General features: G+C 40.4%; 1 protein-coding gene across 2 annotated transcripts; it reads right to left on the bottom strand.

Annotated features, from left to right (window-relative positions):
- Nucleotides 1-1,227: 1,227 nt before the first annotated feature.
- Nucleotides 1,228-24,347, bottom strand: GALR1 (galanin receptor 1). 2 transcript variants are annotated; one of them, XM_043540001.1, is made up of 4 exons: nucleotides 22,870-24,209; nucleotides 13,488-13,553; nucleotides 7,584-7,656; nucleotides 6,560-6,789 (listed from the first exon to the last, which is right to left on the bottom strand). In XM_043540001.1, exons 1-4 carry the CDS (start codon nucleotides 23,563-23,565, stop codon nucleotides 6,710-6,712), a joined length of 915 nt encoding a protein of 304 aa, XP_043395936.1. In that variant the 5' UTR covers nucleotides 23,566-24,209; the 3' UTR covers nucleotides 6,560-6,709. The 2 variants fall into 2 exon arrangements, with proteins under 2 accessions (XP_007054645.1, XP_043395936.1); XM_007054583.3 differs by lacking the exon at nucleotides 7,584-7,656 and having other exon boundaries at nucleotides 1,228-6,789; nucleotides 22,870-24,347.
- Between the last annotated feature and the right edge of the window lie 3,275 nt (nucleotides 24,348-27,622).

Below are 27,622 nucleotides of genomic sequence, written 5' to 3'. Positions count from 1 at the left end.
CATAGGTCATATCTTCTAGGCCTTTAATCATTTTTGTTTTCTCTTCTCTGGACTTTCTCCAATTGGTTTGCATCTTTCCTGAAATGTGTCACACAGAACTGGACACAATACTCCAGTTTGGTTGAGTATGTAGTTTAGTAACTGAATATCCAACGTGTCTTTAATTGTCTTCTTCTTATGGCAGGAAGGTAGCACACTATTTTCAATGCTAGTTTTAACTCTTCTTATTCAGTCAATTTTTTGAGATATTCTTTCCATTTTATTAGAGTTTGACAGGAAATGAAATTCTGTTTTCAAAATGTGCAAACACTCCTGTTCTTTATATTAATATTCAGCTCTCAAACCAGTCTTTTAAAATTAAATAACTTTTAGAAAGTCTTTAGCTTAATTTGTTGACGCTACATGACAATTTTTTTGCACTGCTTCTGTGGGGTGCGGGAAATCCATTTTGTACTGTAGTTTAAATGAATTATTACTCAAAGTTCTGTATTAATATGCTTAGAAAGGAATCTACTTATCAAAAAACATTTCCTGAATCTTTTTTGTTGTCTGTATTGTTACACACATACTTGCTGACTGGTATTTTGAAATAAATTACCAAAATAGTTGAAACTGGTATGATTATATTGTGTTATTTTGACAAATAAAATATGCAGAATTTTAAAATATTGTATGCATAATTTTTAATTTTGGCACAGAATTCTCCCAGGAGTGGTCTACACACAAACCTGCACCAATTAAATCAAATGAGTTACCGCGTAAGGCCAATACCAACCTTAGTCATTATTATTCCAAAATCAGAGGTGCCACACATAGACTTGCACTGAAATAACTAAATAAGGTATGATTCGCACATTTGGTTATTGTGGTTCAACTGTGTTTGTAGACTAGTGCTAATGTAAGTGACATCAGAATCTGGCCCTGTGTGTGTAATTCATGAGTAATGCACAAACTTGTAATCTTATCCCAGTTTTCTATTGGTATGGCTCCCTTGACTTGGCTTCCCTTGTTATTGTTTATTTACACCAGCCTAAGGGAAAGGAAACTCAGACCCGCTGCATTTAAAATATTTACATTTCAAAGGCTTTTAAAATTCAGTAAAATGGCACAACAAAACTTCAATAAAGGCATCTGCATTCTGATATGAGGGCATCCATCTGATAATTGGTATAGCACTGAAAGTTAATCCCCCTTAACTCCCTGAAAGATTACCTTTGGGTTGTTAGATTGTTATACAAACACACTAAAACTGTTTTAATATTACAATTATGTGCAGAAACATAAATCGTACAGATGTATTTAAAATTAAGGCAGAATACAGATATCATTTAGAACAGCTGCATGGTACTTTAAGTCAACTATACACTGACACAAATACAGATTAAATTATCTGCTCTTTCACAATTTGTGTATGTAATGAATTCACAATACTAGTACAAATACTCTAAACTAGAAGTTCTTTGCTCTTATCTGAAAATGTATAACTATTGTTAGGCACAATATAAATAGACCAAAGTATGTAGCAGCCACGAACATAATGCAGTCTAAAATAATCACATTCATAGCATTATCACTGTACATAGATTTTCTCCACTGTCCACACAATTTATGCATTCAAAACAAAATTGCTTTTTTGTAACATTTTAAAACACAGTCCACCTGGTGCTTATCTCTTGGAGATAGTAATGTTCTTTTACAAAAATGAGTGCCATAAGCTTCAAAAGTTAGGAAAGACATGCACAAGTTCAAAATCACTGACTATCGAAATTTGAAGGACCATGAGTTTTAACACTTCACTCAAATGTTTTATCTTGCCAAAAAAGTAAGCTGTTTTATTAAGCTAGTTTATAGTTTGAAAACCACTTTTAATGTGTTGAAAATGACTCATCTACCAAAGCCACAATATATTCCATAATAAAAACCCCTATATTAAGAGAATGTTGAAATGGCACAGTTAAGCACTCAAAAGTCAGGAAATAGCAATGTTAAGGGTGACTCCCACACCAGCCTGACTCTGTCCTCTTTTGCATATGCATTCCAATGCAGTTGCTGTTTACCTTCTCACATTATTTCTCAAATAATCCATTATAATTTTCCATTTTTTCTCTTCCTTGAGATAAACAGATACAGCATTTTCTCATATTTCTTTCTTGAATATTTACACTATTTTCACTCTCAATGGTCCAGTATGTTTGTATCGACTTAGACTTTTAATATAAGTATGTATTTTAATAATTTATCGGCAGCCATGTATTATCCACTTTCTTAACCAAAAGGTGACTGCATTCCTCAGGTGCAATTCAGGAGATGAAGCAATTGCCTGTGAAGCTAATGTAGCTGAATATGTAGGTGACACTGATATGCCAGCAAGATTTTATTATAATGTAGTGCAGTTGCACTTATTGTGTAGTATGATTATTTAAGAATAGTTTACTTTCTGATTTTCAGATAAATGATTTATGGATTGTTTGGCATTTCTGTAGTAGTTTTACAAGATGCTACAGATGTGTACCTAACATGTAGAACAATTTATGACGCATTGTATTACTTTAGAGAGTATGTGATCACGTAAATAAATCCTGGTTTAATAAGGCATACACTCAAATTTGCAGACCTAAGGTTGAATGAGAAACCCTAAAACAATCAGAAATTATTAAATTGAATGCTTATTTGTGCAACATTAAAGTTCTCTTAGTGCAGAGTTTTCTAATGAAATTTCAGGTTATTTTTTAAAGAGAAAAAGAGAAAAAAGAAATTCCATAATGTGAAAATATTTGGCAAGAAACCATCAGCAGCCTCCCTTCCATGTGAGATCTGCAAGAGTGAGCCTCTTCCTAGAGACTTTGGAATTCTGCAGGAAGGACCCACTCTCATGTGAGCAGGAGAAGCTGCACAGCTTTTACCTCGCCATATGCCATTTTGCCTCAACCTCTTTCTCACTGACAAAATAAAGGCCTGTGAAGTGGACTTTCCTATCCTTCCATCCACTCTGCAGAGACAAATATGGAAAGCATGATCTTGTCCTTATTCAATTTTAAAGGGGACTTGAATAGCTCCTAGTACTAAAACAATGTATCACATTAAAGTTATGTTTTGAATATATTAAATGGGCACTTTAATTCTAAACTTTTTGAGAGACAGTCAGTGTGAAACAGCCTAAACAGGGTGTTTGGTTTTGTGTGATTAGAAAGTTGGCAACCCTACTTTGGCCTAATTAGAAAGTCAAACACAAATACTCCACAACTTGGGGTTCAGCCCAGCCCTGTGACTCTGGAGGTGGAGTTTCACATTCCCAAAGGCATTCTTCCCACCCCCACCCCACCCCACCCTGCATTTCTGAAGCAGCTTTCTTCTAGGGTCTGATCTTGACTTCAGTGGGCCTGAGTGCTTTTGCAAGGTGAAGGGGAAGCTGCAGTGAAGTTTAGTGCCCAGGTACCATGCCACAGGGCCTAATTGATGTTTCATTTGTTGTTGGGAAGAAGGTGAGGGAGGGTTTCCTCCACAAAATGCTCAAACTCATTGATCCACTATGGACCAATAATCAACAAAATTTAAAATGATTAACATTACAAGGAAGCTTTTTCCAAATAAAATATCAAATTAGATATCTTAACTGAGTTTATGTATTTATTTTACTTTTAAACTCATAAATTAAAAATGCCAGAAGCAGTGCCTTTAAAAACTGAAAGCAGGTACTTCCAAGCAGAGGTATGGAGGTATAGAGCACTCCAAATGCTGGAAGTGCTCTATAATTACGGTAGTGAGTGTGACAAAGCCTGAATACAATAAAGGGTTCTTTATCTTGATGTAGGTTGTTAACAAATGTAGCTGTAGTTCTGTCTAAACAGTCATTTTATTTTTTCAGTGGGGAAAAAAAGCAAATAAATTATGCAAAAATATAAATTAAGAGTGCCCATAGATAGCATGAATTTACATTCCCTTCTTTTGCCAGATTTTGTATTTTTTAATTACAGTGCAGTCCTGTGAAAATGTGCCAATCACAGAATTTGTAATACAGACTCTCAGAACCACTGCTCAAAATAACTTTATATCTTTATAGAAATGTTGCAAGATCTCTCCATTCTATTCTCTATGGGTTCTTATACCACCCCTCTTCACCATAGTATGCAAGCCCCTTCCAGTAGTATGTGACTAACACCTGTCACATGATGTTTGTTCACTCTCTCATACTCTCCCCAGAGGAAGAATTATGTTTGCGGTGGAGTCTTTTGGTGGGTTTTTAAAAATATATATTCCATTTATGTATATATGTTGCTGTGTATACCATGTTAGAGAAGGCAGGTCAACGATGCATGCCATGCAGTAGGTGGTGAGGTTTTCGGCTGCCCCTAGTTCCTATGGAAATTCAGTCCACAGTCTTAGACTAGCCCCTGAAGGAGCTGTCTCCCAAACTACATTCAGCATTTTCTATTTTAGGAACATAAGAACAGCCATACTGGGTCAGACCAAAGGTCCATCTAGCCCAGTATCCTGCCTTCTGACAGTGGCCAATGCCAGGTGCCCCAGAGGGAATGAACAGAACAGGTAATCATCAAGTGATCCATTTCTTGTCGCCCATTCCCAGCTTCTGGCAAACAGAGGTTAGGGACACCATCCCTGTCCATCCTGGCTAACAGCCATTGATGGACCTATCCTCCATTAATTTATCTAGTTCTTTTTTGAATTCTGTTTTAGTCTTGGCCTTCATAACATCCTCTGGCAAGGAGTTCCACAGGCTGACTGTGCATTGTATGAAAAAATACTTCCTTTTGTTTGTTTTAAACCTGCTGCCTACTAATTAATTTGACTCTGATAATGCACTTTGCATGTGGGACAATAACTCTATGCCATTTCATGTGTACTCACTCGGATATGTAACAAAGTAAGCCATTCACATACAGGAAAAAGTGAATAAATAAACAAAAGTTCTATATATGCAGTACTATTTTCTGGGAAGATGATTTCTCTACTATGTCTGAGTGCATGAATTAGTGTGTAAATGCAGACATTTTTGTGTGAATTAAGCCATACCCTCTAGCTTGGAATTTCACTGACTTTGTCACAGCCATCTTCCACTACGCACAAAAAGATACTACACCTGCCCTGTTGTAAACATTAAGCCTCAGGAAGAAGAGGAATGTGGCACATCATTAACTGGAGAAAAATGTAAAAAATCATGCACGTAATATGGATCCAACCCAACTCCTACTAACATCAATGGAAATACCCTCATTGATTTCCGTGAGAGCTGGATCAAGTTTAAACTTAGAAGGTCAGAATGTCAGCTGGTATACACTGATGTATCTGTATTAAGGACAATGGAGGTACACCACTTTACACTAGCTGAGAATCTCAAATAAAGTCAGTGGAACTACTCATGTTAGTTAAATGTCCACAGGATTGGACCATTTAATTTGTTTTAAAAATACTAATTGTATTTTTTCCAACTGAAAACTATTAAGCTGTCTGATATTAAGACACTAATAGAACTGTTGGAATGCTAATGTCAACAATTTCAACCCCCATTTAAAGCTTCCTTCAAAGAATAACACTGTGTGTGTGTATGAACATATCCATAACTTAATGTTTAAGCTAATGTATTTAGATATATATCAATAACTAGAAACGGCATATATAGAGAGACCTGAAACAAACCCTTCCCACTTCAACTACATCAACCTATGTTATGCCACTGCTATGTGAGTGCCTTAAGCAAAATTTTATAAAGGTGTAACCATTGTTTTGTATATGCAGCCAGGCAAGGCACACAAAGTACAACCTCAGTGCCTCAATAACCTGGTGTAAATTCTACAGTTACATAGTTAGTTTAGCATTTCTTCTCTAAGTAATTATTTCAGCATATGAAAATTATTTCTGCTCAACATTTGCTTAAAAACAAACAAAACCATTGTCAGAACCAACCTTGAAGAGATGACTGAAGTTTTAATTATCTTTGGAATCTAACCACTTCTTTTGAAATCATAGTACTGCACCATTAATTACCTATCTTTGAAGTGAGAGCTCATTTCTCCCCCCCACACACACACACATACACACAATTTATAGAATAAAGTATGACGTTATAGAACTGAATTAGGAATTGTACACTTGCATTCTATGTTAACATATTTGTGTTATAGGTGCAATTGGAATATGCTGTACTTTAATATTTATAAATAGCAAGTTATTAGCTTTCCTACTAAATGAATAAGAGGGCTAGTACTGACAAACCATTACCCACTTTTTCTGGAACATCTTTCAAAGGACAGATCTTCATTTGAACCACGCTAGACAAAGATGTCTAATATTAAGAATGGCCACAGTTATCTGATAAATGTAAGGAAATTGATTTTTTTAATTCTACCAGTTATTAAGCTAAAGCTGAAGCTGCAGCTCTTTTTGGGAGCTCATTGTGCTTTTTCTAGAAGTCTAGAAAACCCAACATGACAGGATTTTTTTTTTAATTGTTGCTCACACATGAGTACAATTTGTAGACGGTGCTGTATCTATCCGACTTCTACTTTCTTTAACATCATTCAGAGGTGATTCGTTACCTATCTGGCATTTGAAGACTTGTTTGTAGGCCTTCCTAAAATTTTCAGAGAGAAATGCATATATAATAGGATTTACAGAAGAATTGCTGTAAGCCAGGCAGTGTGCTGTTACTCTGAAGAGAAATGACGCTTGAGTCAGTGGGAAAACTCCAAATTCAGCCCAGAGGTGGATCACATGATGTGGCAGCCAAGATATGCCAAAAACCACCACCACCACTAGCACAGTCTGAGCTGTCTAAGGCAGGAAAAGAGAAACAAGGATGATGTATTAACACTTGAACAAACAGTTTCAAACAACGTGCTTCAAAACCATTATATAGGGATACAAAAATATTAGGAAAAAACACATTTCTAAGTATTTGCAAACTATTTTAGTTTATCAGCCATATGTATTTTATTTCATATAATTGGATTAGGTCAAGAAGAACACAGGCCCTCAAACTTCACTTGATAAACATGAGGTTCCCATTGCATGGACTGTGTGATTCAAATGGTAGGGAGCAGTATGTAAAGATTAAGGCTCCGATTAACTACTTTGTTAGTCCAGTTTTATGTCAGTGGAACTCGACTGAGTTGCAATGGAGTTCCATTGACACAAAACTGGTGTCATGCAGTGGTGATGCAAGCCCTTGAGAAATGCCATAACTTTAAATCTAATAGGCTATGTTTTCTGTGAATTGCAGAAAGATTTAGGGCCAGATTTTCAAAAGACCTCCACCTAAATTCAGTTGCCACATTTTCAAAAGTGCTCAGCATCCAGCTGGCCACTTAATTTAGGTGCCTAAATGGGGACCAGGGTTTTTTGCAAATCTGTCCATTAGCCATACAAATCCCATTAATGTTGGTGGAAATCATGGGAGTAGTGCCCAGCAATGAAAAATGATCACAATATATGTATTAAACCTGAATTGGGAAGAGGAGGCTAATATATGCTTTTGATAACCTGGAAACCCAAGCTCACCAACAAAAACAGTATTTTAGACAAAACTAACAAATTGAGCAGAACAGACTAGACCACACTACGGCTACCTGACTTCATTTTCCTTATTTTCATAAGGAGATGCCATCCATCTCCAATGATAGACTCTGTCAATGGGTAATACTAGGATATAAACAGAGAAATGTTAGGCTTCTAGGATAATGGAATGCAACCATGGCTTGGAAAAATCATTGTCGGGGCTTTCTTTAACTTTTAGATACTTCTTTAGGAAAATACTTATTGTTTTGCAATTGTTTGACAAATTAACATCTATTAAGTTTCCAGCAATTACCTCTTTCAATTAGTTCATTGATGAGAGACATAAGCTCCATCTTAACTATCAAATTTGTCATTCACTGTTATTACATAAATAGGGTCTTGTCACTTTTTCAACATGGTTTGGTCTTGCCTGTGTAGACGGAGTCAAACCATGTTACAGAGCTATCTTATATCCCTGGGCATAGAGTTTAGTCCCATCTACTCAACGAACACTAAACTATGTTATAACACAGAAACGGTACACATCAGTGTACATGAGGCCTAGATATTTTGCTAGGTTCTTGAATTTGGATTCTATTTACCTGTAAGTAACCAGCCACTTACTCTGAACAATAGATTTTTAGCTCAAGCTGGTAAGAAATCAATCTCATCTCCTCAAGAGAAGGTTGGACTGCTCATGAAAATTGTTTCCATTTCAGTGACAATGAATAAAAATTTCCTGCATGGGAGACTGTGCTAATTAGTTCTCACTCAACAGAAATGTTAGCATTAGATTTAATTCCCTTTAGCTGGAAACAGAATTTGGCTGGTATAGGAAACGTATTCAGCTCTGCCTATGAGTAACTTCACTGAGCAGCCGTAGAACTTCAGGGTCCTTCAGTCACCTTCACTCTTAACCTCACTAACACAATCATCCACACCTAGATTCTTATTTCAGTGGGCCCAATCCATCACATAATATCCATTGCCTTTGGAGATACAAAAGCTCCAGGAAACTATTCAGTAGATTCCACATCAGGGTCACCTAATCAACAGAGCAGATGGTCTGCTAAAGATGAACCTTCCCATGCCAAAAGGAAAACTCTTTCACATCCACAAGTGATGATGGAGTAGCTGGGGGAAATAAGAAGAAACAGAAGATCTTCAATTATCTGAAACTCAAAAAAGAGGCCTATAAAAAGTGGAAACAAGGTCAAATTATGAAGGGTGACTATTAAATAACAACAACACAAGCATGTAGGGACAAAATTAGAATGGCCAAGGCACAAAATGAGATTAAACTAGCTAGAGACATGAAGGGTAACAAGAAAACATTCTACAAATACATTAGAAGTAAGAGGTAGACCAAGGACAGGGTAGGCCCATTACTCAATCAGGGGAGAAAGACAATAATAGAAAATGTGGAAATGGCAGAAGTGCTAAATGCCTTTTTTGTTTCAGTTTTCACCAAGAAGTTTAGTAATGACTGGGCATCTGACATAGTGAATGCCTGTGAAAATGGGGTTAGGATATGAGGCTAAATTAGGGAAAGAACACATTAAAAATTACTTAGACAAGTTAGACATCTTCAAGTTGGCAACACCTGATGAAATACATTCTAGAATACTCAAGGAGCTGACTGAGGAGATATCTGAGTCATTAGCGATTATCTTTGAAAACTCAAGGAAGACAGGAGAGATCCCAGAGGTCTGGAAGAGGGCAAATATAATGTCAATCTATAAAATGGGGAATAAGGACATCCTGGGGAATTACAGACCAGTAATATAATGCAGCAAATAATCCAGAAATTAATTTTTTACACACCTAGAAGATAATAAGGTGATAAGTAACAGCCAACATGAATTTGTCAAGGCCAAATCACATATAATCAACCTAATCACTTTCTTTGACAGGGTAACAAGTCTTATGGATAGGGAGAAGTGATATATCTTGTCTTTAGTAAGGCTTTTGATACTGTCTCACATGACCACCTCACAAACCAACTAGGGAAATATAGCCTCGAAGGAGCTACTATAAGGTGGGTGCATAATTGGTTCCCAGAGAGTAGTTATAAATGATTCACAGTCAAGCTGGAAGGGCATATCAAGTAGGGTCCCGCAGGGATAGGTCTTGGGTCCAGTTCAGTCCAATATCTTCTCAAATGATTTAGAGAATGGCATAGAGAGTACACTTATAAAGTTTTCAGATGATACCAAACTGGGAGGGGTTGCAAGTACTTTAGAGAATAGGATTAAAATTCAAAGTGATCAAGACAAACTGAAAAACTGGCCTGAAGTAAACAGAATGACATTCAATAAGGACAGATGCAAAGTACTCCATTTAGGAAGGAACAATTAATTGCACACATACAAAATGGAAAATGACTACCTAGGAAGGAGTACTGTGGAAAGGGATCTGGGGTTTACAGTGGATTGCAAGCTACATGAGTCAATAGTGTAACACTGTTGCAAAAAAATCAAATCCCATTGTGGGATTTATCAGCAGGAGTGTTGTAAGCAAGACACGAGGAGTAATTCTTCTACTCTACTTCACACTGATAAGGCCTCAACTGGAGTACTGTATCCAGTTCTGGGCATCAGGCTTCAGGAAAGATGTGGACAATTGGAGAAAGTCCAGAGGAGAGCAACAAATATGATTAAACGTTTAGAAAACATGACCTATGAGGAAAGATTGAAAAAACTGGGTTTGTTAGTCTAGGGAAAAGAAGATTGATGGGGAACATAATAAGTTTTCCTAAAAGGTTGTTACAAAGAGGAGGGTGAAAAATTGTTCTCCTTAACCTCTGAGTAAAGGACAAGAAGCAATGGGCTTAAATTGCAGTAAGGGATGTTTAGATGAACATTAGGAAAAACTTCCTAACTGTCAGGGTAGTTAAGCACTGGAACAAACTATTTAGGAAGGTTGTAGAATCTCCATCACTGGAGGTTTTTAAGAACAGATTAGACAAACATATGTCAGAAATGGTCTAGTTCAGTGGTTTTCAACCTTTTTTCATTTGTGCATGCCTAAAAGATTTCAAAAGGAGATGCAGACCTCTTTGGAAACCTTAGACATAGTCTACGGACCCTCCCCCATCCCTCCCGCCCCGCCCCCCCCCCCCCCAAGATTTGTAGACCACACGTTGAAAACCACTGTTCTATGGTAATGGCAACCTTTCTGAGATCCCTTAAACATAGTCTGCAGACCCGCAGGGGTCCACGGACTACAGGTTGAAAACCACTCATCTAGTTATTACTTAGTCCTGCCTTCAGTGCAGGGGACTGGGCTAGCTGACCTACTGAGGTCCCTTCCAGTCCTACACTTCTACGATTCTATTTAGTGATCATCCAACCAGTCATAGTCCACAGCACTCTATCCTAGACTTGTCTGACCTCTGCACACACTCTCCCATTGTGCCCTAAATGCGTTCCTTCAAGCCTAAAGCCAGATCCATCTCTTCTGTAACTTCACTGGCTACAGTGGGATTATGTTATGGATAAATTTAGCAACTAGCATGAAATAACCCATGTGTTTGATCCTAGAGTAGGAAACTAACAGGATTCAGGCAACCTATAGTCTCTGGGGCAGATCTTCAGCTGGTGTAAACTGTCGTAGAGCAGGGGTTCTTAAATTTCATTGCAACATTCAAACTTAAACAGGGGTTCAGAGTATGTCACTGTGTCCAACAATTTTCACAGCTGAGGATCTGTCCCTCTGTTTAAAAAATAAAATATGTTTGTGAAGGGGAATGGACACAAGAGGACACCTCTCCCAAGTCTGTTTCTAGAGGCAGTAGTAGGGGATAGGAAGGACAAAATGGAGCAAGGAAATTTTTGCAATATTTTGAAATATTTGCAAATAATGAGCCAGGTCCTCAGCTGATGCAAATCAATAAAACTCTGCTGATATCAATAAAAGTGTGCTAATTTACACCAGCACAGAATCTGCCCAATAAAAGATCTGTCTTAATAAAAGATTACAAATAGGACCCTTCAATTTAGGAAAAATTCCCACTGGGAACTGAAATATTGTCTTTATCACGCATACATTTTCAGTAGGAAACAAAAAGGTAAATAAACCTACAGATTTTTTTTCAGAAATTTCTTTTTTTCCTGTAGATATGACATAAAGAAAGCACAGTGCCCTAACCCTTTCACTATGTTAACATTTTGATACAAAGCAGAATGATATGGATAATTGTATATTTGCTCAACTTACTAAGAGAGATTTGTCTCTGACCTTATTTACACCCAAGCAACCCCCTACCCCCCATCCCCCACCCCCGTGATTTTAGTTCGATGGCAAAGAATTTAGGGCAGATTTTGTCCCTGTGTCTCTTAAATCTATCATGCTTAAGATACTTGGTACCTGTGGGATGCCTAACTGTGCATAATGGTTTGACAATCCTTGCAACATCTGTTTTATTCCATTATCCCTCTCAAGCCTAATTCCAAAGTTTACCTTTACAACATTATCAGTATAATCTGCAACCAAGGAAACACTACAGGGCTGCTCCTATTTATTTAATGGGATGGCTCTTAACATTACATATAAGTAAATAAAACTACCTGAAATATAATTTCAGGAAATATGCTAATTCTAATATGTTAATGCTAACGTTTTGTGTGTGATCAATAAATATACAAAAATAGTATTCTAGGAAACATTTATTTTGCATTTAACTTTTTTCTTAAATATGAAAGTCTAATTTAAAAATCCACTTATGAACTCCTTAATCAGGCAACACCCATTCATTTGAATACTGTGAGAAACATAGGATTAGGCCCTAAATGCAGAATGAAAATGAGCAAGAGTTCTTGTTATTTAGAAGAAATAATAATTTAAAATAGTATATATTTTTTCAGTATGGCTATGTAAAATTGTATTGCCAACCCCAAGCATTCAACTGTCATTAGTTGGGTCCCAAAAACTCATGAGATTGATTTAAACCAATTATATTTTTCAAACAATAATATTTTGGTTAATTTTGTTTGCCTTCTGGTTTTTGAGCCCTTAAGGTACTTTTTTATTTTTAAATTAAAGCTCAGATTCTCATATAACCACATGACTCCAAGAGCTGAAGCTTTAAAAACACCAAAAATCACAAGACATAGGATAAAATCACAAAAGTTGGCAATTTCCTGAATCTTTAGTAGTTATATCATAGGCCCCAATTCCACAAAGTACTTAAGTACCCTGCTGAAACAGAGATTTAATACCTAATCCTCTTAACACTGTGCCTCTAAAAAAAAAAAAAAAAAAATCTTGACCTGTGTTCATAAATATAGAAGTCAGGCAGGAAACTCCCGATTTCAAGTCTGCTCAGAATTAGAACTCTACATGGCTCCTGGGGCCAAGTCTGCTCAAAATTAGAACTCTACATGCTGTATTACCAGACAAATTCACTATGATACAGACCCTTCTATACATTCCTAAAGAACAATATTAGCTTTGTGATTTAAAGATCTTTTCAAAATTTTATTTGCAGTATTAGTAGTGGGTGTTTAATTTAAGCCCTGAACAGCAGAGAATAAAAACAGTTTTCATGCATGGCAACATTTTAAAAGAGGATCAGGAAGTAAAATAAACCTTATTTAAAATGTTCATCTTAAAAACCAGAAATTCTTCGTATTACATCAAAAATTACATTAGCAGAAAAAATTTACAAGGTAGGGAAAGCATACAGGAGAAGTGAAAAGTACATTTCTACTAGAAATATGTCTGAGTCACACTGATTGGTTCTGGATCTGGTTTTCACATCCTCAAAAGTTCAAAGTATAAAGATCTAGAATAGTGGCTTAGCCCATTGTAGAGACTAGGGGCCAAAAGCAAAATTCAAATCTAGTTTGAGGTTTGGATTTTAAACCCTCAATGTTCAGGTGTATTTAGATTCAAGTCCATCTCTATGTTATACCTTTGGTAACAAGCAACATTACATTGAGAAGTTAGCATGCTTGGTAAGGAAAGCAATCTACCTTTTTCTTGGATGCTTCTGACTTCTTTGACATGTTTCTCAACTTTTTATGCAGATGATTAAGGACCTGAAAAAGATTAATTTGCATCTTGCATTTAACGACTTTTAAAATTAAGGGACATGTTTCAAAATTATGCTGTCCAATATTGCTTGCAAATGTTGATGTATCCAGTCTACACATTTCAAAAGTGCATGCTGTAATACCTAATATGCACCCGTGGGAATCAACAAATATGAAGCACATAAGTTATTTAATTCTAATATAAAAAACAGATGCATCACATAACAAAATATACATGGCAGTGAACTCAATCTGCCAATAAAGATAAACCTGTTCTACAGTCATTTGTAACTGGCAATTATTTTTCTTCCATAAGAACGTCTATGTTTGTGAATTTAGGATGACTTTCTTTGCACATAAAATAAAAAATGTATATTTTGAACCATAGCTTTCCTTAGTCTTCTGCATAATTTGCATTCAGCAGCTGGATATTTGGTTAATATAATCACGCCTTGGAGCTGTCTGATTTTGAAGAAGGAAACTAAAAAGGTTTTTTTCATTAATTTATACAAAAATGTGTCACAAGTGAAATATGACCTTTATGCAAGATTTTCCATGACTTGTCATGTATCTATAGTAGGTCAGTTTTTTATTCTGGCAACAGAATTGACTTGTCATTAAAGAGAAGCTTCGAAATTGTAACAGAACCTTGATAGTTCGCGCACAAGATTTTTGGGTAGTGTAGCAGGAACATATTTTGGCTGCAACCATCATTCACTCTGAAATTAAGAGCATCTGTAGGACAGGATCTGAAGAAAAAAAATTGTGCCATGCAATTGTTTATGGAAAAGTATACAAAAAAAAGAAACATTCAATAAAATGGAAAGGTGGCAAATTCAAATACGCAATTAGACTATGGAACTCATTGCCACCGGATGCCATGAAAGCCAAGAATTTAGCAAAATCAAAGGAGGGATTGGGTATTTATATGGATAACAAGACTATCCAGAGTCATAACAGTACATACTTTTACAGAGTTTTAAAAGGGACAGAAAACCACATGCTTCAGGGTTTATATAAACCAATCTCAATTTAGAGGTTAGACGGAGACTTCCCTGGGGGCAGATTATCCCATATCTGCCTATTGTGGTGTCTTTTGCCCCTTACTCTGTACCATCTGGTTCTGGCCAATTTCAGAGAAAGGATATTAGATAAGATGGATCACAGATCTGATCCAGTGTTAATCATATGTTCTGAAAAATGTATCTAATGCAGTAGTTCTCAACTCTGGTCAACCGCTTGTTCAGAGAAAGCCCCTGGCAGGCCAAGCTGGTTTGTTTACCTGTCGCGTCCGCAGGTTCGTCCGATCGCCTCTCCCACTGGCCACGGTTCGCCGCTCCAGGCCAATGGGGGCTGCAGAAAGCGGCGCAGGCCGAGGGATGTGCTGGCCGCCCTTCCCGCAGCCCCCATTGGCCTGGAGCGGCGAAGTGCAGCCAGTGGAAGCCGCGATCAGCCGAACCTGTGGACGTAGCAGGTAAACAAACCAGCCTGGTGCGCCAGCGGCTTTCCCTGAACAAGCGGTGGACCAGAGTTGAGAACCACTGATCTAATGAGTTAAAAAGAAAAGGGATATATTTCTGAATGACAATGGTCACTTGTGGGTGAAGAGAAAAGATGTAAAAGACTGCCGGATACCTGAAAACATCAACTGAAGACAATTTGTATGTAAATCCAAGGCTAAAGGTATGATAACTGTTATATACATTAGAAGTGTATTAGTTCAGCAGTATATACATACCAACTGCTTGATCCTGCATTTTTTTTGTACATCTCAATCTCCATTCTTCTGCATCTTCCTGACATGACTCAAACTGTCAGTAGACAAGCTTGACCCACGAACAGCATGAGAGGGACACATAGATTGGCCTTCACTGAGTGTGATCTGGATGAACCCCCAGACCTCTCCACCTCAATGGTAAGGAGACCAGAGGGCAAGAACAGCCCTTTTCCCAGAATTCCATGAGAAGAACTCCTGGGTTCTTGTAGAGAACCTGGGGCAATGATCTTCCTTCTCCTGACTCCTGCTTCCCTCCTCTCACCTAGGCAAAGGGAGGGAAGAGAAAATCCTGGCTGCTTCTGCCAGAGTAATATACAGAATAAGCAGTTTCTAGCAAGGTATGAGTAGGAGCTGGATGGGGAGGATGAGGACAGTGAGTGGTGAATGTGTGGCTGACTTTGGAAGAGAGTAAGAGCAAGTGAGAAAGAAATGAAAACCATTCCCCCGGTTGCTGCTTTAGACTAAGATCTGGAGTAGTTGCCAGCTCCACGCTACTTGATAGGCTATTTCCTCCAGGTAGTTAACCCCTTGAACTTTCTCCTTTTTGGATTAGGTACTAATTTCACAAACCCACCACATGCACCCATCTGACTAGTCAAATTCTAGCTTTGTATGGGGGGTTCACCAGATAATCTGCAGTCCACGTGCAGAAGTTGGATGCCCCTATTCCAACACCACTGAAACAAAGCAGACAATCCACACATGACAGAAGCTGTGGAGGAGTGATATGTTTATGTACGTATACTCCAAGATCAACCAATGGCCTCTATACACACTATTCCTACTTTGGACCAGAATGTTCCCAATGAATGATCCCTTGCTCCTCTATTACTCACACTCATTTCAATCGGATCACTTTAAAAATATGATACTATTCACTGTGAGCAAGGGTGGCAGTGTCTGATCCTTTTTTAGGAACAGATTGAGTGAAGTAGTGGTTTGTGGGCTATTGTCAACCACAACACTGGAACACATGAATGTTCTTTTTACAGCATACACTGAATATGGGTTTGGTGGGGTCTATTATGCTGTTTTCCAGATGCCAGTCAGGATTTGACCCCAAGTAGTTTTGAAGACATCTACTTCTGCATTTGTAGCAGCTGGTAACACTGCAGGATTTGTAGGAAAAAAAACCTGTAACATGCAGAAATGCATCCAAGTGAGTTTGGTACCAAGATTTAGTACTCCATCTGTGCTCAGAAAGCTAGCTGAAGTGAAGGATCACTTCTTATTTTTTTAAGCAGCCTGGAGAACATAGCTGATTCATACAACTAAATCCCCACTCACTTAGCTGAAAATGTACTCCATACTCTTTTCTAACAAGAATTTATATGTCAAAAGACTTAAAATCTGGAAAAATAATTCCTTACATAAAACTTTTCAAGCTCCCAGCTTTCATGTACCTATTGTTTACAGATCATATTTTGCTCTCAGGAAAGGATAAAAGGGAATAAATTCTCCTGATTAACCTGAGGTTTTGCAGGGTCTTTTATGACCATGGCGGTAGAAGAGTCTTAAAGCCATCACTGAATGCGTTACAAAAAAAGCGCATAATATAAATTGCTGGAATGTAACCCATGTGTATGTCTCCTTTATGCTGCAACAGACTCCTCCCTTTCTCTCTCTCTCTCCTCCTAAAATCATACTGGAGGACGGGGGGGGGAGGGCATGGAGCAGGGGGAAGAGAGAGAGAGAGAGAGAACATGGTTTAAAAGACCCTGCTGCTTTTGGCATATATATTTCCACCAAACAACATACAAGCATAAACACTGTACAGTTTTAAAGCATATTTGATTTCTTGCTACTTACAGCCATTTCATTGGTTACACTTTCATTATTAGTAGCTCCTGGAAAGATCCATTTAAAATAATGCCCCCAAGTAGATTACACAAGGTAATTATCTAATAATAATGACTGTATCTTGATATATGTAAACATTGCATTCTGAACCACAATTTGTCATATAAATCTTATTTACATTCAAATGTCATTGTCAGCAGTGCCATAGTTATGGTACTGGGACCAATTCAATTACTACAGCAGAGCCCTTCATTCCATTCTACTTAGTACTGTGTCACTATAACTATTATAGATTTTATTTATTTTTATTTTTCTTGGTGGGCCTGGGTTATACCTCTTCCATTAACATCCTCCTGCTAAAACTTGGGATACAAGATTTCAGTCCAGGAACATTTTTAAGCTCATTTTTATGTTAGGACTCCTACGCTGTGTGATTTATATTTTTAACTGAGTCTATAAATCAAAATGAATTTCCGCAGTTCAGAATGTTCAGGATATTAGTACATAATGGAGACGGGTTTCTCTTAGTATTTCTAAAGGCAAAAGTAAAAAATAGGGCAGTTATTAATATTTGAAATGGATAAGTGGACAATAATCATTTTGGGGTATATCCTGCCACATGAGTACTCCCATCAAAGCCAATGACCAAGATTTTTAAAAGTGACTAATATTGTAGTTACCTTTGTTTCTGGGTGCCATGATTTTTGGGTCCCAACATGAATGAGCCCTGGTTTTCAGAGGATAGCTTTAAGCTTTCTCAACTTGGGACCCAAAAACTGAATCACCCAAAATCACTAGTCACTTTTGACTTCCTTGGTAAATGGGAACTGAAGATGCTCAGGACCTCCCAAAACAAGCTTTGGCACTTTGCAGGCTTGAGCCATTGGTCCTTAAGTGGCACTTTTTAATGTGCAATCCTATAGTAACCTCATAATAGTATATACAATAAATTGATATGTAAATAATAAAAGAAATACGTAATCTCATGACAAATCACACTTACTGAAAAGAGCCATTTCAAGCTATCCATCAAATAATATGCACTTAACTTAATACTCACTACTGAACTATTAAATAGTTAATCACTGCTTATAAATCTCATTACATGTGAATGCCAGCTCTGGTTTTCTCTGGGTTTGCAGGAGGACAGATTTTAGAAATACCCATCACTGTTTCAGTATTTCTGTAATTTGTAATGGTGCTGTTGTCTCTCAGAAAGAGCTCTCCTTCTGCTAGTACTTCCCAGTAGGATGTGAATTCTCTGATAATGTAATTTAAGACAGAGGGAATGCAGCTAGCTTGCCATTTAAATGCATAAAAAATGAAGGAAATTACAATTTACATAAAAAAACAAGAACTTGCCTTACAACAGTCCTGAAAATGCCATATATTCAAATAGAGAACTGCATTCCCTTTGTCTTAGACTACATTATGAGTAGACTGAAGCTTCCTTATTATTACTATTTCACAGATCCACAGCTGGCGTAATTAAATGTAGCTCCATAGAAATCAATGAAGCTACATCAATTTATACCAGCTGAGGATCTGACCTAGTAATATGCTCTACTTTATAACTAAATGTTGCCATTGATGTACCTGTTATATTACACAGCAACTTTCCTTTCACACTATGTGTACTGGGAAGCCAAGATGTCATGGTTGTGTTTATTTCAATAGCATTCTATGGTAATTTGCTAAATGGAGCTTCATGATGACTCCTTTGCTGGACATATACTATCACAGCTCTGGCCTTCACAAATTTAAGACTGAAACTCTGTCATTGATTTATTGCCATTCCAATCTTAACCTACCCCACCCCCTGCTCATCCGGATGTGCCAAAATACTGCAGGTGGAGTTTAGTTAATGACTTTACAGTCACAGTAGGAGTGAGCCCTTATGTTGCAGACAGATGCCAAGTGCCTCCTGCAAAGAGCTGAGTTTATTCAGTTCTCACTGCTACGAATTGAGGGTGGTGAGCATCTCACAGAACTGGTCCCTCAGGGCTGGATCCTGACTTCAGCGGGAGCAGGATTAGGCCTGTCATCTCAGACCCCTTCAATTCCTAACCAAAACAAGGGTGAAGTAAGGACAGCCTGGTAGCAAGTTAAAAATGAGGTTTCAGCTGCAACTTTGAATTGCCTTGATTTCCTGGCTGTGACAACATTTTACTGTTAATTAACATACATTTAATTAGTTTAGTTAACCCCTGTTTCAGGCTATTTTAACTTGACCATAAAAGATTTTCTCTGGGCATAAACTTGACATTCTGGGACTCAGATTTGAAGATTTTTTTAAAATCATATTCTTTATATTAATATTTATAATAAATAGTTATTTTTGTAATCAAAATGGTGTGTTTATATTAACTTTAATATTTCAATAAAGTCTGTTAAAAAACAATCCCTTTTAATTTTGTTTTTAAATTCTACAAGTAAAAATTTATAATTTTAAAAAACATTCACACTTGTTTAACTTACAAAACTTCTTTCATGTAAAAAACAAGGGTTTAGAGGCCATAAGTCAATATTGTGAATGATGCTCTTTTGGCTATAAAAATTATTAATACTTATTCATTAAAAATTAATGTTTAAAAAAGGCATCTTCTGAGCATGTCCATTAACATTTTCCCCATATCTGTTAATATCTTTATTTAAATATGGTGATGATCAAATCTACAGTATTGGTTTCTTCCCCTCAGTGCACACAGTAACTCCTATTACAGACAATGAGAAATCTACCCACCACACAGAGAAAAGAGAACTAAACCTTTAAGGGCTGATACTAATTTTAATGTTTTGCCTTTTTGCCAGTTTGACACCTCTGTCACTTTAAATGTTGTTTTTCCTCTGTAATTTAGAAACTTTGTCCTTTGAATATAACCATATTTCAAAGTGTTTTAAAATGCACGTTTGCACTCTATCGGTCCTTTTTCCACATCACAATTAATGAATTTATACACAAACTATATAAATTATACACTACAACCCCCTTGGAAACATGTTTGCTTTGGAGGAACTGATCCCTCAGCAAGAGAGCAGACTTTACTCACATGAGCAGACCTATTAACTTCAATGCAATTTACTGTAGTGAGTAAGAACTAAGGAAGCAAGTAAAGGTTTGCAAGATCTCAGTAAAAGAACTGTCTAGTCTGACAGAATTCAACCTGTTCTAGATTCTGGAGAACAGCAGTCTGAATTGGTGCTTCCTTCAAAGCTGCAGAAAACAATGGTACAGAAAAGGATCATTGCCTGAGCGAAGAAGTGGGGAGAGTGAGTGTGTCACAGTTCAGCCCTTTTCATCAGAAACTTGCTCATCATCAAGTGATTGCTTTCTGGCAGCAAAAGGCATGATCCTGAGCCCCCTGAAGTCAGAGGCAAAGCTCCCATTAACTTCAGCTGATGCAGGATGAGGCTCCCTAACAAGCGGGTAGCGTGCCTGTTGCTCTTAGTGTCTTTTAACTGGACGTTAAGAAGTAAGTGGTAGAACGGGCATCGTACGGATCAGGACCCCAGTAATAATGTGGCTGCAGGGACAGTGCAAGGATATTTTTGCACCCTAAGCGAAACTTCCACCTTGCGCCCCCACCTCCCCGACAACCTCCGAAAACTAGTAAACTTAGCATTATAAACAGCCTGTCCGAACGGGTAACGGCTGTTGTAATGTTTCTTTTTTACCTTTAAGGCGTTTCGATTGTTTGCCATCGCCTCTGATGGTGTCCCACTCAAAGTCTTACCATTGTGCAAAGCTAAACGATTGAGCCTGGCATTGCATCACCAGCCAGGTTAGGCAGGGTGACAAATCCCCCTTGCCCCACAGGGCCATTATCCCCTGGTGACTCATTTCTACTCCAAGTCCATAAAGCAGACTTTTAAGGTAAATACATTATTCCTTCAATATTACCCATGCACACACCTCACAAAGATTCTCACTCTTGACAAGTTACCAGCCTTGTGTAGATCCCTTCCATGTTCCTCTTTGTGGGTAAGTGCCCTGTAAGACACGTGTGGGGTGCAGTGAGTTTGTCAGGCCTGCGGTGACAGCTGTTTGTGAAGATCAGGGGGCCCTTTGCCAAGGGATGCTTGTGTCACAGTGAGCTTGGGATGGCTGACAGTATGGGGCAGGGCACTGAGGCTGGTGGAGCAGGTAACAGTCACTGGGCTGAGGGGCAGGCAGTGCCAGGATGGGGCAGGGGCAGGTAGCTGTCAGTCTCCAGCGCTTGAGCCGCGCCAGGGCCAGCAGCCTTTTCACCTCGGAGTCTCCTCCGCTTGTCCGGGGGCCACCCCTCCTACGCTCCCCGCCTGCCCCTGCTGCTGCGGAGGCTGCCGCCACCCTGGGCTCGGGCCACCCGGCTCCCCCCAAGCGGCACCTGGTTCCTGCTGCTCTCGGCCGGCAGGTGCAAGGCCCCAGCTGAGCTTGGCCCCTTGCGCCTCCTCCGCGGTGGCGCCCCCAGCCCGTGTCCTCCCGGGCGGCCGCAATGGCAGCAGCCAGGGAGCCTAAGAGGAGGAGTGGCCCCCGGGCAAGCGAGGAAGACTCCGAGGTGAAGAGGCTGCTGGCCCTGGCGCGGCCCGAATGCTAGAGACTTACAGGTACCTGCCCCTGAGCAATAGTGTAAAAAAAAATTGGGGGGCATTGCTTTTTGGCGCCCCCAAATCTTGGCGCCCCAGGCTGCAGTCTAGTTCGCCTAGTGGTTACACCGGCCCTGTGTGGCTGGGTTTTATTGAAGTGCAGCATGTTTTAACTTATTGCAATTTTTTTTAATATGTTAACAACTTTGCACACTGTTGCATTTTGCTCAGTTCGGAGCTCATCACCCAGCAGTACGGGAAAACACAGAAAGTGTTTATCGCAGCTGAAATGGAGATTTTAAAAAGAAGTTTTTTTCTAAAAAAAATGAAAACTAGCAGACAATACACCCACTATCGGCTACACTATACCTCCTCCCCACATTTACTGCTGAACCCTCGGACCCACACAGGTGTGAGGTTCCCCAAAACACCTTACAACTGGACATTCCTAGCCTATAAATCCACAGTACAACTCCAGCCACACTTAACTCGCTTTGAGTGTACCCCCACTCCCTTACACACACCGAAACTTCAACCCCTCCCATGTTCTTACCTCTGTACTCTCTTCCCATGCACGCAGCCCAAAACTACCCCTCATAGCCTAGCCCCCTGCTACTGCACCCACACACAGACCAGGTAGCCCACCCATCTAACTTTTGCAGATGCTAACACCCTATACCCCACCCTGTCCTATAGCTATGCGTCTACCCCTTCCTCTATTCAATCATCGTTGTACCTTTTCGTCTATGCACACAAACCCTATACCTAAACCCACCCTGTAACTATACCCCGTATACACCTACACACTTTATACCAGCATCCCATCCCTGTACTATACCCCCATACACACACACCCCCTATAGCTACATCCTATAGCTAAACCCCACCCCTCTAACTGTACCCCAAACTCTCACACACCCCCTAAGGCTACACCCCACTTCTGCAACTGTACCCCAAACTCTCACACACCCCCTAAGGCTGCACTCCACCTCTGTAACTGTACCGCAAACTCCCAGCCCCTCCCCTGGCTACACCCCACCTCTGTACCCCAAACACTCACCCGCCCTATACCTACGCCCCTGTAACTACCACATACACACCCCCTATAGCTATACCCCTTGTAGCTGCACCCCGTACACCCATCCCCTGCACCCTCGACACCCTCCCCCTCGCACCCACCTTGGCGTAGCAGAAGGAGATGAGCAGCAGCGGCAGCAGGTAGCCGAAGACGAAGGTGCAGACCACGTAGACCTTCTTGTGCCGGGGGTTGGGCCACTGCTCCCAGCAGAAGGTCTGGTTGCTGGCGTCCCGGTGGAAGAGGCGCTGGTGGTGCGCGACGGGCGAGGCCATGGCGATGGAGAGCGCCCAGATGAGCCCCACGCCCAGCAGCGCGTTGCGGGAGACCCGCAGGACGGAGGCGCGGCGGGAGTGCACGATGGCCACATAGCGGTCCACCGACATGGCGGAGAGGGTGAAGATGCTGACCAGCATGGAGACGGTGAAGAAGTAGTGGATGAACTTGCAGATGAAGGCGCCCAGCACCCAGGTGGGCAGCACGTAGACCGTGGACTGGAAGGGGATGCAGAAGAGCAGGTAGGCCAGGTCGGCGATGCTCAGGTTGAGGATGAAGATGTTGGTGGTGCTGCGGGGCTTGCCCGGCTTGCTCCTGGCCAGCACCGTGATCACCAGCGAGTTGCCCAGCACCCCCAAGGCGAAGATCACGCCGAAGACGATCAGGGTGAGGAAGTTCTCGATGCCGATGCCGAAGAGGGGCTTGGTGTCCTGCTCCTCCTCCGAGAGCCCCGAGAGGTTGAATTCCCCCCAGGGGGGTTCGCTCTGGTTCAGGAAGAGGATCGCAATCGCCTCGGGCTCCATGGCTGCTGCGGCTTCCCACCCCCCACACTCCCCCCAGCGACAGCCGGGGAGGGTGGAGGAGAACAAACAGCGCCCTTGTCCTGCACACGGGTCCCGCACCTCGCCCCCAGAGACCCCCCCAGGCCGTGCAGCTGCGGAGGCCCCGCGGGAGCTGCGCTGCGCTGCGGGCCCCAGGCGCCCAGCCAGAAGAAGGGGGCGGAGGTGGGGGCAGTTTGCCGCCGCGCTCACGGAGCTGCGAAACTTTCCGGTGCCCGGAGGCTGGATGGCATCTCGCCTCTGCTGCTCCCCGGGTCAGCGCCTCGTGCGCGGTGGGGGCTCCCGCGCTGCGGCCGGCCGGGGCTGGCTCACCCCCGCAGGCACCCGCCTCGGGGATTTGCGGAGCGGGGTGGACAGGGGAGCTCCTGGGGGAGCCTCGTGGTCAAATGCGCCCGCAGCGGCGCTGCCCAGCTCCGTCCCCTTCGCAGTTCCGCCACGGCTGCGGGGTTTGGGCTCCCCCCCCCCCCCAGCGCGGTGCCACCAAAGGGCAGAGCCGGAGAGCGGCGCTGGGCGAGTGTGCGGGGACCTCAGCTGTCCCTGGGAGCGCAGCAGCCTCCCTCGGCCCTCCCCGCTCCTCCACCTCCTCTCCAGCCAGCTCCTCCCCGGCTGGCCTCCCGCGCGCTCTCCCGCCGCCCGGCTCTAGCGCGCTGCCTCCGCGAAGGGAACGTGCCGCCCCGCCGGGCTGCACCTGGGCGCAGCCCCCAGCTCGCCACGGCCGCCGAGCTAATCGCGCCGCTAATGCGCAGGCAATACACTAGCAACCCCTCCGCTGCCTATCAGCAACCCCCCTGCCAATCCAGAGCCAGGACAACTCACCCTCCTCCACCCTCACACCTCCCCTCAGCCCTCCCACGCCGCCTGTGCCAGCCCGTGCGCTGCTGAGCCCCAGCCCCCGGGGCTCGTCTTTCCCCGTCAGCAGAGTCAACGCTGCTGCATCGCACGCAGCTCGCATCCCTTCCCATCTCTGGAAGGCTGGTCGGGGACTGACCTGTCGCTGGGTTGCGTGTGCGTGGTTTAACTGGAACCACAGCCAACTTCTCCAAACATCGGGCCAGCTCCTGCTCTTGCTGCCACACACAGGGGATTGTAGTCAATAAATAGCACTGTACATCTAGACAGTGATTCACAAAAACACGCCATGAGCCCTGTCCTGGTGTAGGTTTTGCCCTTATCAGTCAAGGCACAATTTCAAAAGTTAAACAGGTGTGTGAAGATGTGTGACTGATGCTGCCTGAGGGCTCCATCCTCTGAGGTGCCCCAGCATCCTTCTTTCCTGGAGGATGCTCAGCCCCTCACGAGGACTGGGTTCATAAAGCCCAATCTTGTAATGCTAATTATGGACCCTCTTCAGGAAAGCACTTTACCAAAGTTTAAATCCATACCTGTTCATGACAGCAAAGAAGCGCATGCTCAAGATAGATACTTTCTGAAATAAGGACCTGTGTGAGTAGTCCCACTGAAATCAGATGCAGGATCAAAACTTTCCCTCTGATCCTGAAAACTCATGCATGCAAATAACTCTGCATATAAGAAAAGGAGTACTTGTGGCACCTTAGAGACTAACAAGTTATTTGAGCATCCGATGAAGTGAGCTGTAGCTCACGCAACTTATGCTCAAATAAATTTGTTAGTCTCTAAGGGGCCACAAGTACTCCTTTTCTTTTTGCGAATACAGACTAACACCGCTGCTACTCTGAAATCTGCATATAAATTGTCCCAATGACATTAAAAGCACTACTCATTTGTGCCACTAGGTGTAGGTGTTTGCAGGATTGCAGCCTTGGCCCCCATTTCCTGACAACATCTTTCTTCAGGAAGGATACAGAAGCATATCCTTACATTCCAGTGAAGTCAATGTGTTAGTTAAAACTAAATGCATGTTTAAGTGCTTTCTTGAACCGGGATGGATTTAACCCCATGATAACTGTTTTCCTGAATTGGGGCTTTAGTTTGCTGCAATCCTAAGTCTGGGCTAAATATATTTTAAATGGCATTAATTTCATTTATCTGTTCACAGTTTTATTAAAGTTTTGTAACACAGATAAGTTCACAAAAATAAAACAGGGATACTTTGTTGTTAATAATACAATGTAGCACTTTTACTATTTAAATAATCTTACAAACTTCACAGCATCCCTGGCAGGAAAATAATATTATCCCATTTTATAGATGAGAAAGTGAGACTCAGAAAATTGAAGTGAACTGTTCAGAGAAGAGGTTATCAAAACAGAAGTTACATAAACATATTTTCTAAACAATTGGATGGAACTGAAAACTTCGTGTAAGAAGTTCATATAAATTACACACACACACACACACCCCATTCTTCAAATGTGAGTTTTAACATGGTTTCTTGATAGTTCTTAAACATCTCTTGTTTTCAGATTATAAATGTAGGTGCCATGCCTGACTGTATTGTTATTTTATCTCCTGTTTCTCTTTTTAAAACACTTTTGGTCTAGAATAGAGAATGAATGCTGAGGAGATAGGTGGAGATAAAGGTAGGAGAAAATAAGATTAAAGGGAAAATTCGATGTTCTTAGAAGAAAGAATAAGATCTGTATCCTTGAATGTTCATTCTTAATTTTTGTAGATATATGGTTGACATTTTTTTAGATATATGGTTGACATTTTTTCTTTTTTACATAGCCTCATTTACATATTATTATTTCCCAAGAGCTCAAAGCTACTTCACAGCAATTTTAGTGCCTGAACCGCAGGGATAAATTGAACTATTCTGGTGTGATTTTTGAATGCAATGAGCTCTTGCTTGCTTTGCAACCCAGAATTTGAAAGGTTTTTTTCTGTTTGCCTTCTCTGCTTATATTGATACAGTTCATCAGCTAGTGTAGCTCAGCCTAGCTTCATTGACTTCAGTAGAACTAGACTGACAGAAACCTGCTGAGTATCTGGTCTATGTACAAAAACAAAATAAACACTGAAAGAGCTAGATCTAGCTAGTAGAAATTTAAGAGAATGTTTTAATTATATTAAAACTGTTTGTTTTTCTGTAGCTATTGTAACTTAGTTAAAAATGACAGAAACAAATTATTTGTTTGTTAGTAATTTTTTAACTTAAAGCTTCCAATAGTGTACTTGTTTGATTTTTTGTATATAATTTATCATCATATTGACATGTTTTTAAATGACCATCAAAACACAGTAGAATACATTTGTGCATCTGTAACAGACTCCAGAGCAGACATTTTGAAAAGTGTCCATTATATATCAATTACTTTGGAAATATTAGAAATTGTGGGATCCAAAATTAATGTTATAGGGCCCAATATAGATTTTCTTAACATTGTTGATGTCTATATTTATCAGTCTGAATCCCTTCATATGCTGTGATGCAAGAAGTATTTTTGATTAGCACTAACATTTTGCACTTAAATCATATCTTGCAGCCTGTTACCATTCTCTAAAATATTATTAATTAAATACTGGCTCCATTGAAGTCAATGGCAACATTCCTGTTGATTTCACCCTATATTTCTGAAAATGTAATTCATTTGTACTGTTCTTTCCTTTTTGGCTCGTTACTCTTAATAGGTGTTATATTTTGAGTAATATAGCCTGGATTATAGACACAGACCAAATAATGCAATATTGTTTAACAGACGGAAATAACCAGGAAGAATAAATCCAGGAACAAAATCGGTTTTATGTGACGACAACCTGGACATTTCATTTGTGGTATTGGATAGAAGTGTTGGCACTAATACAGTTTCCTAGGTGATGTATAGCCAGATTTGCAACTCAGACACTGCTTTTCATGTGCACATGCATAGTATTTGTCAGCCTGCAAAACAGTACCCAAAATGTCTACCAGATAATATAATTATGTTGTAATTTTGCTATCTTGATTAGTAGTGCATTAGTAGACTAGAAGTGCATACTCTTTCCATTTAAAAACCCAATGCTGCCAAAATACTCACTTACAGGATTAGGTTCTTAAATCAGGAAGGAAAAGCAGATATTACCAACTTGTAATTTTCAGATGGTTAGAACCATTTTGTTC

The sequence above is a fragment of the Chelonia mydas genome, chromosome 2 (assembly GCF_015237465.2).
Source record: "Chelonia mydas isolate rCheMyd1 chromosome 2, rCheMyd1.pri.v2, whole genome shotgun sequence".
NCBI classification, from domain to species: Eukaryota; Metazoa; Chordata; order Testudines; family Cheloniidae; genus Chelonia; species Chelonia mydas.
The sequence above is the reverse complement of the archived record's forward strand: the minus strand, read 5'-3'. Positions and strand labels throughout refer to the sequence as shown.

Excerpts from the sequence above, each read along its gene's own strand:
- GALR1 (XM_007054583.3), bottom strand. The coding sequence starts at position 23,565 with ATGGAGCCCGAGGCGATTGCGATCCTCTTCCTGAACCAGAGCGAACCC. Across the intron at positions 13,554-22,869 it reads TCTCCTTCTGCTACGCCAAG|GTCCTTAATCATCTGCATAA; the intron begins GTGGGTGCGAGG and ends AATCTTTTTCAG. Across the intron at positions 6,790-13,487 it reads CAGAAGCATCCAAGAAAAAG|ACAGCTCAGACTGTGCTAGT; the intron begins GTAGATTGCTTT and ends TTCCTGCCTTAG.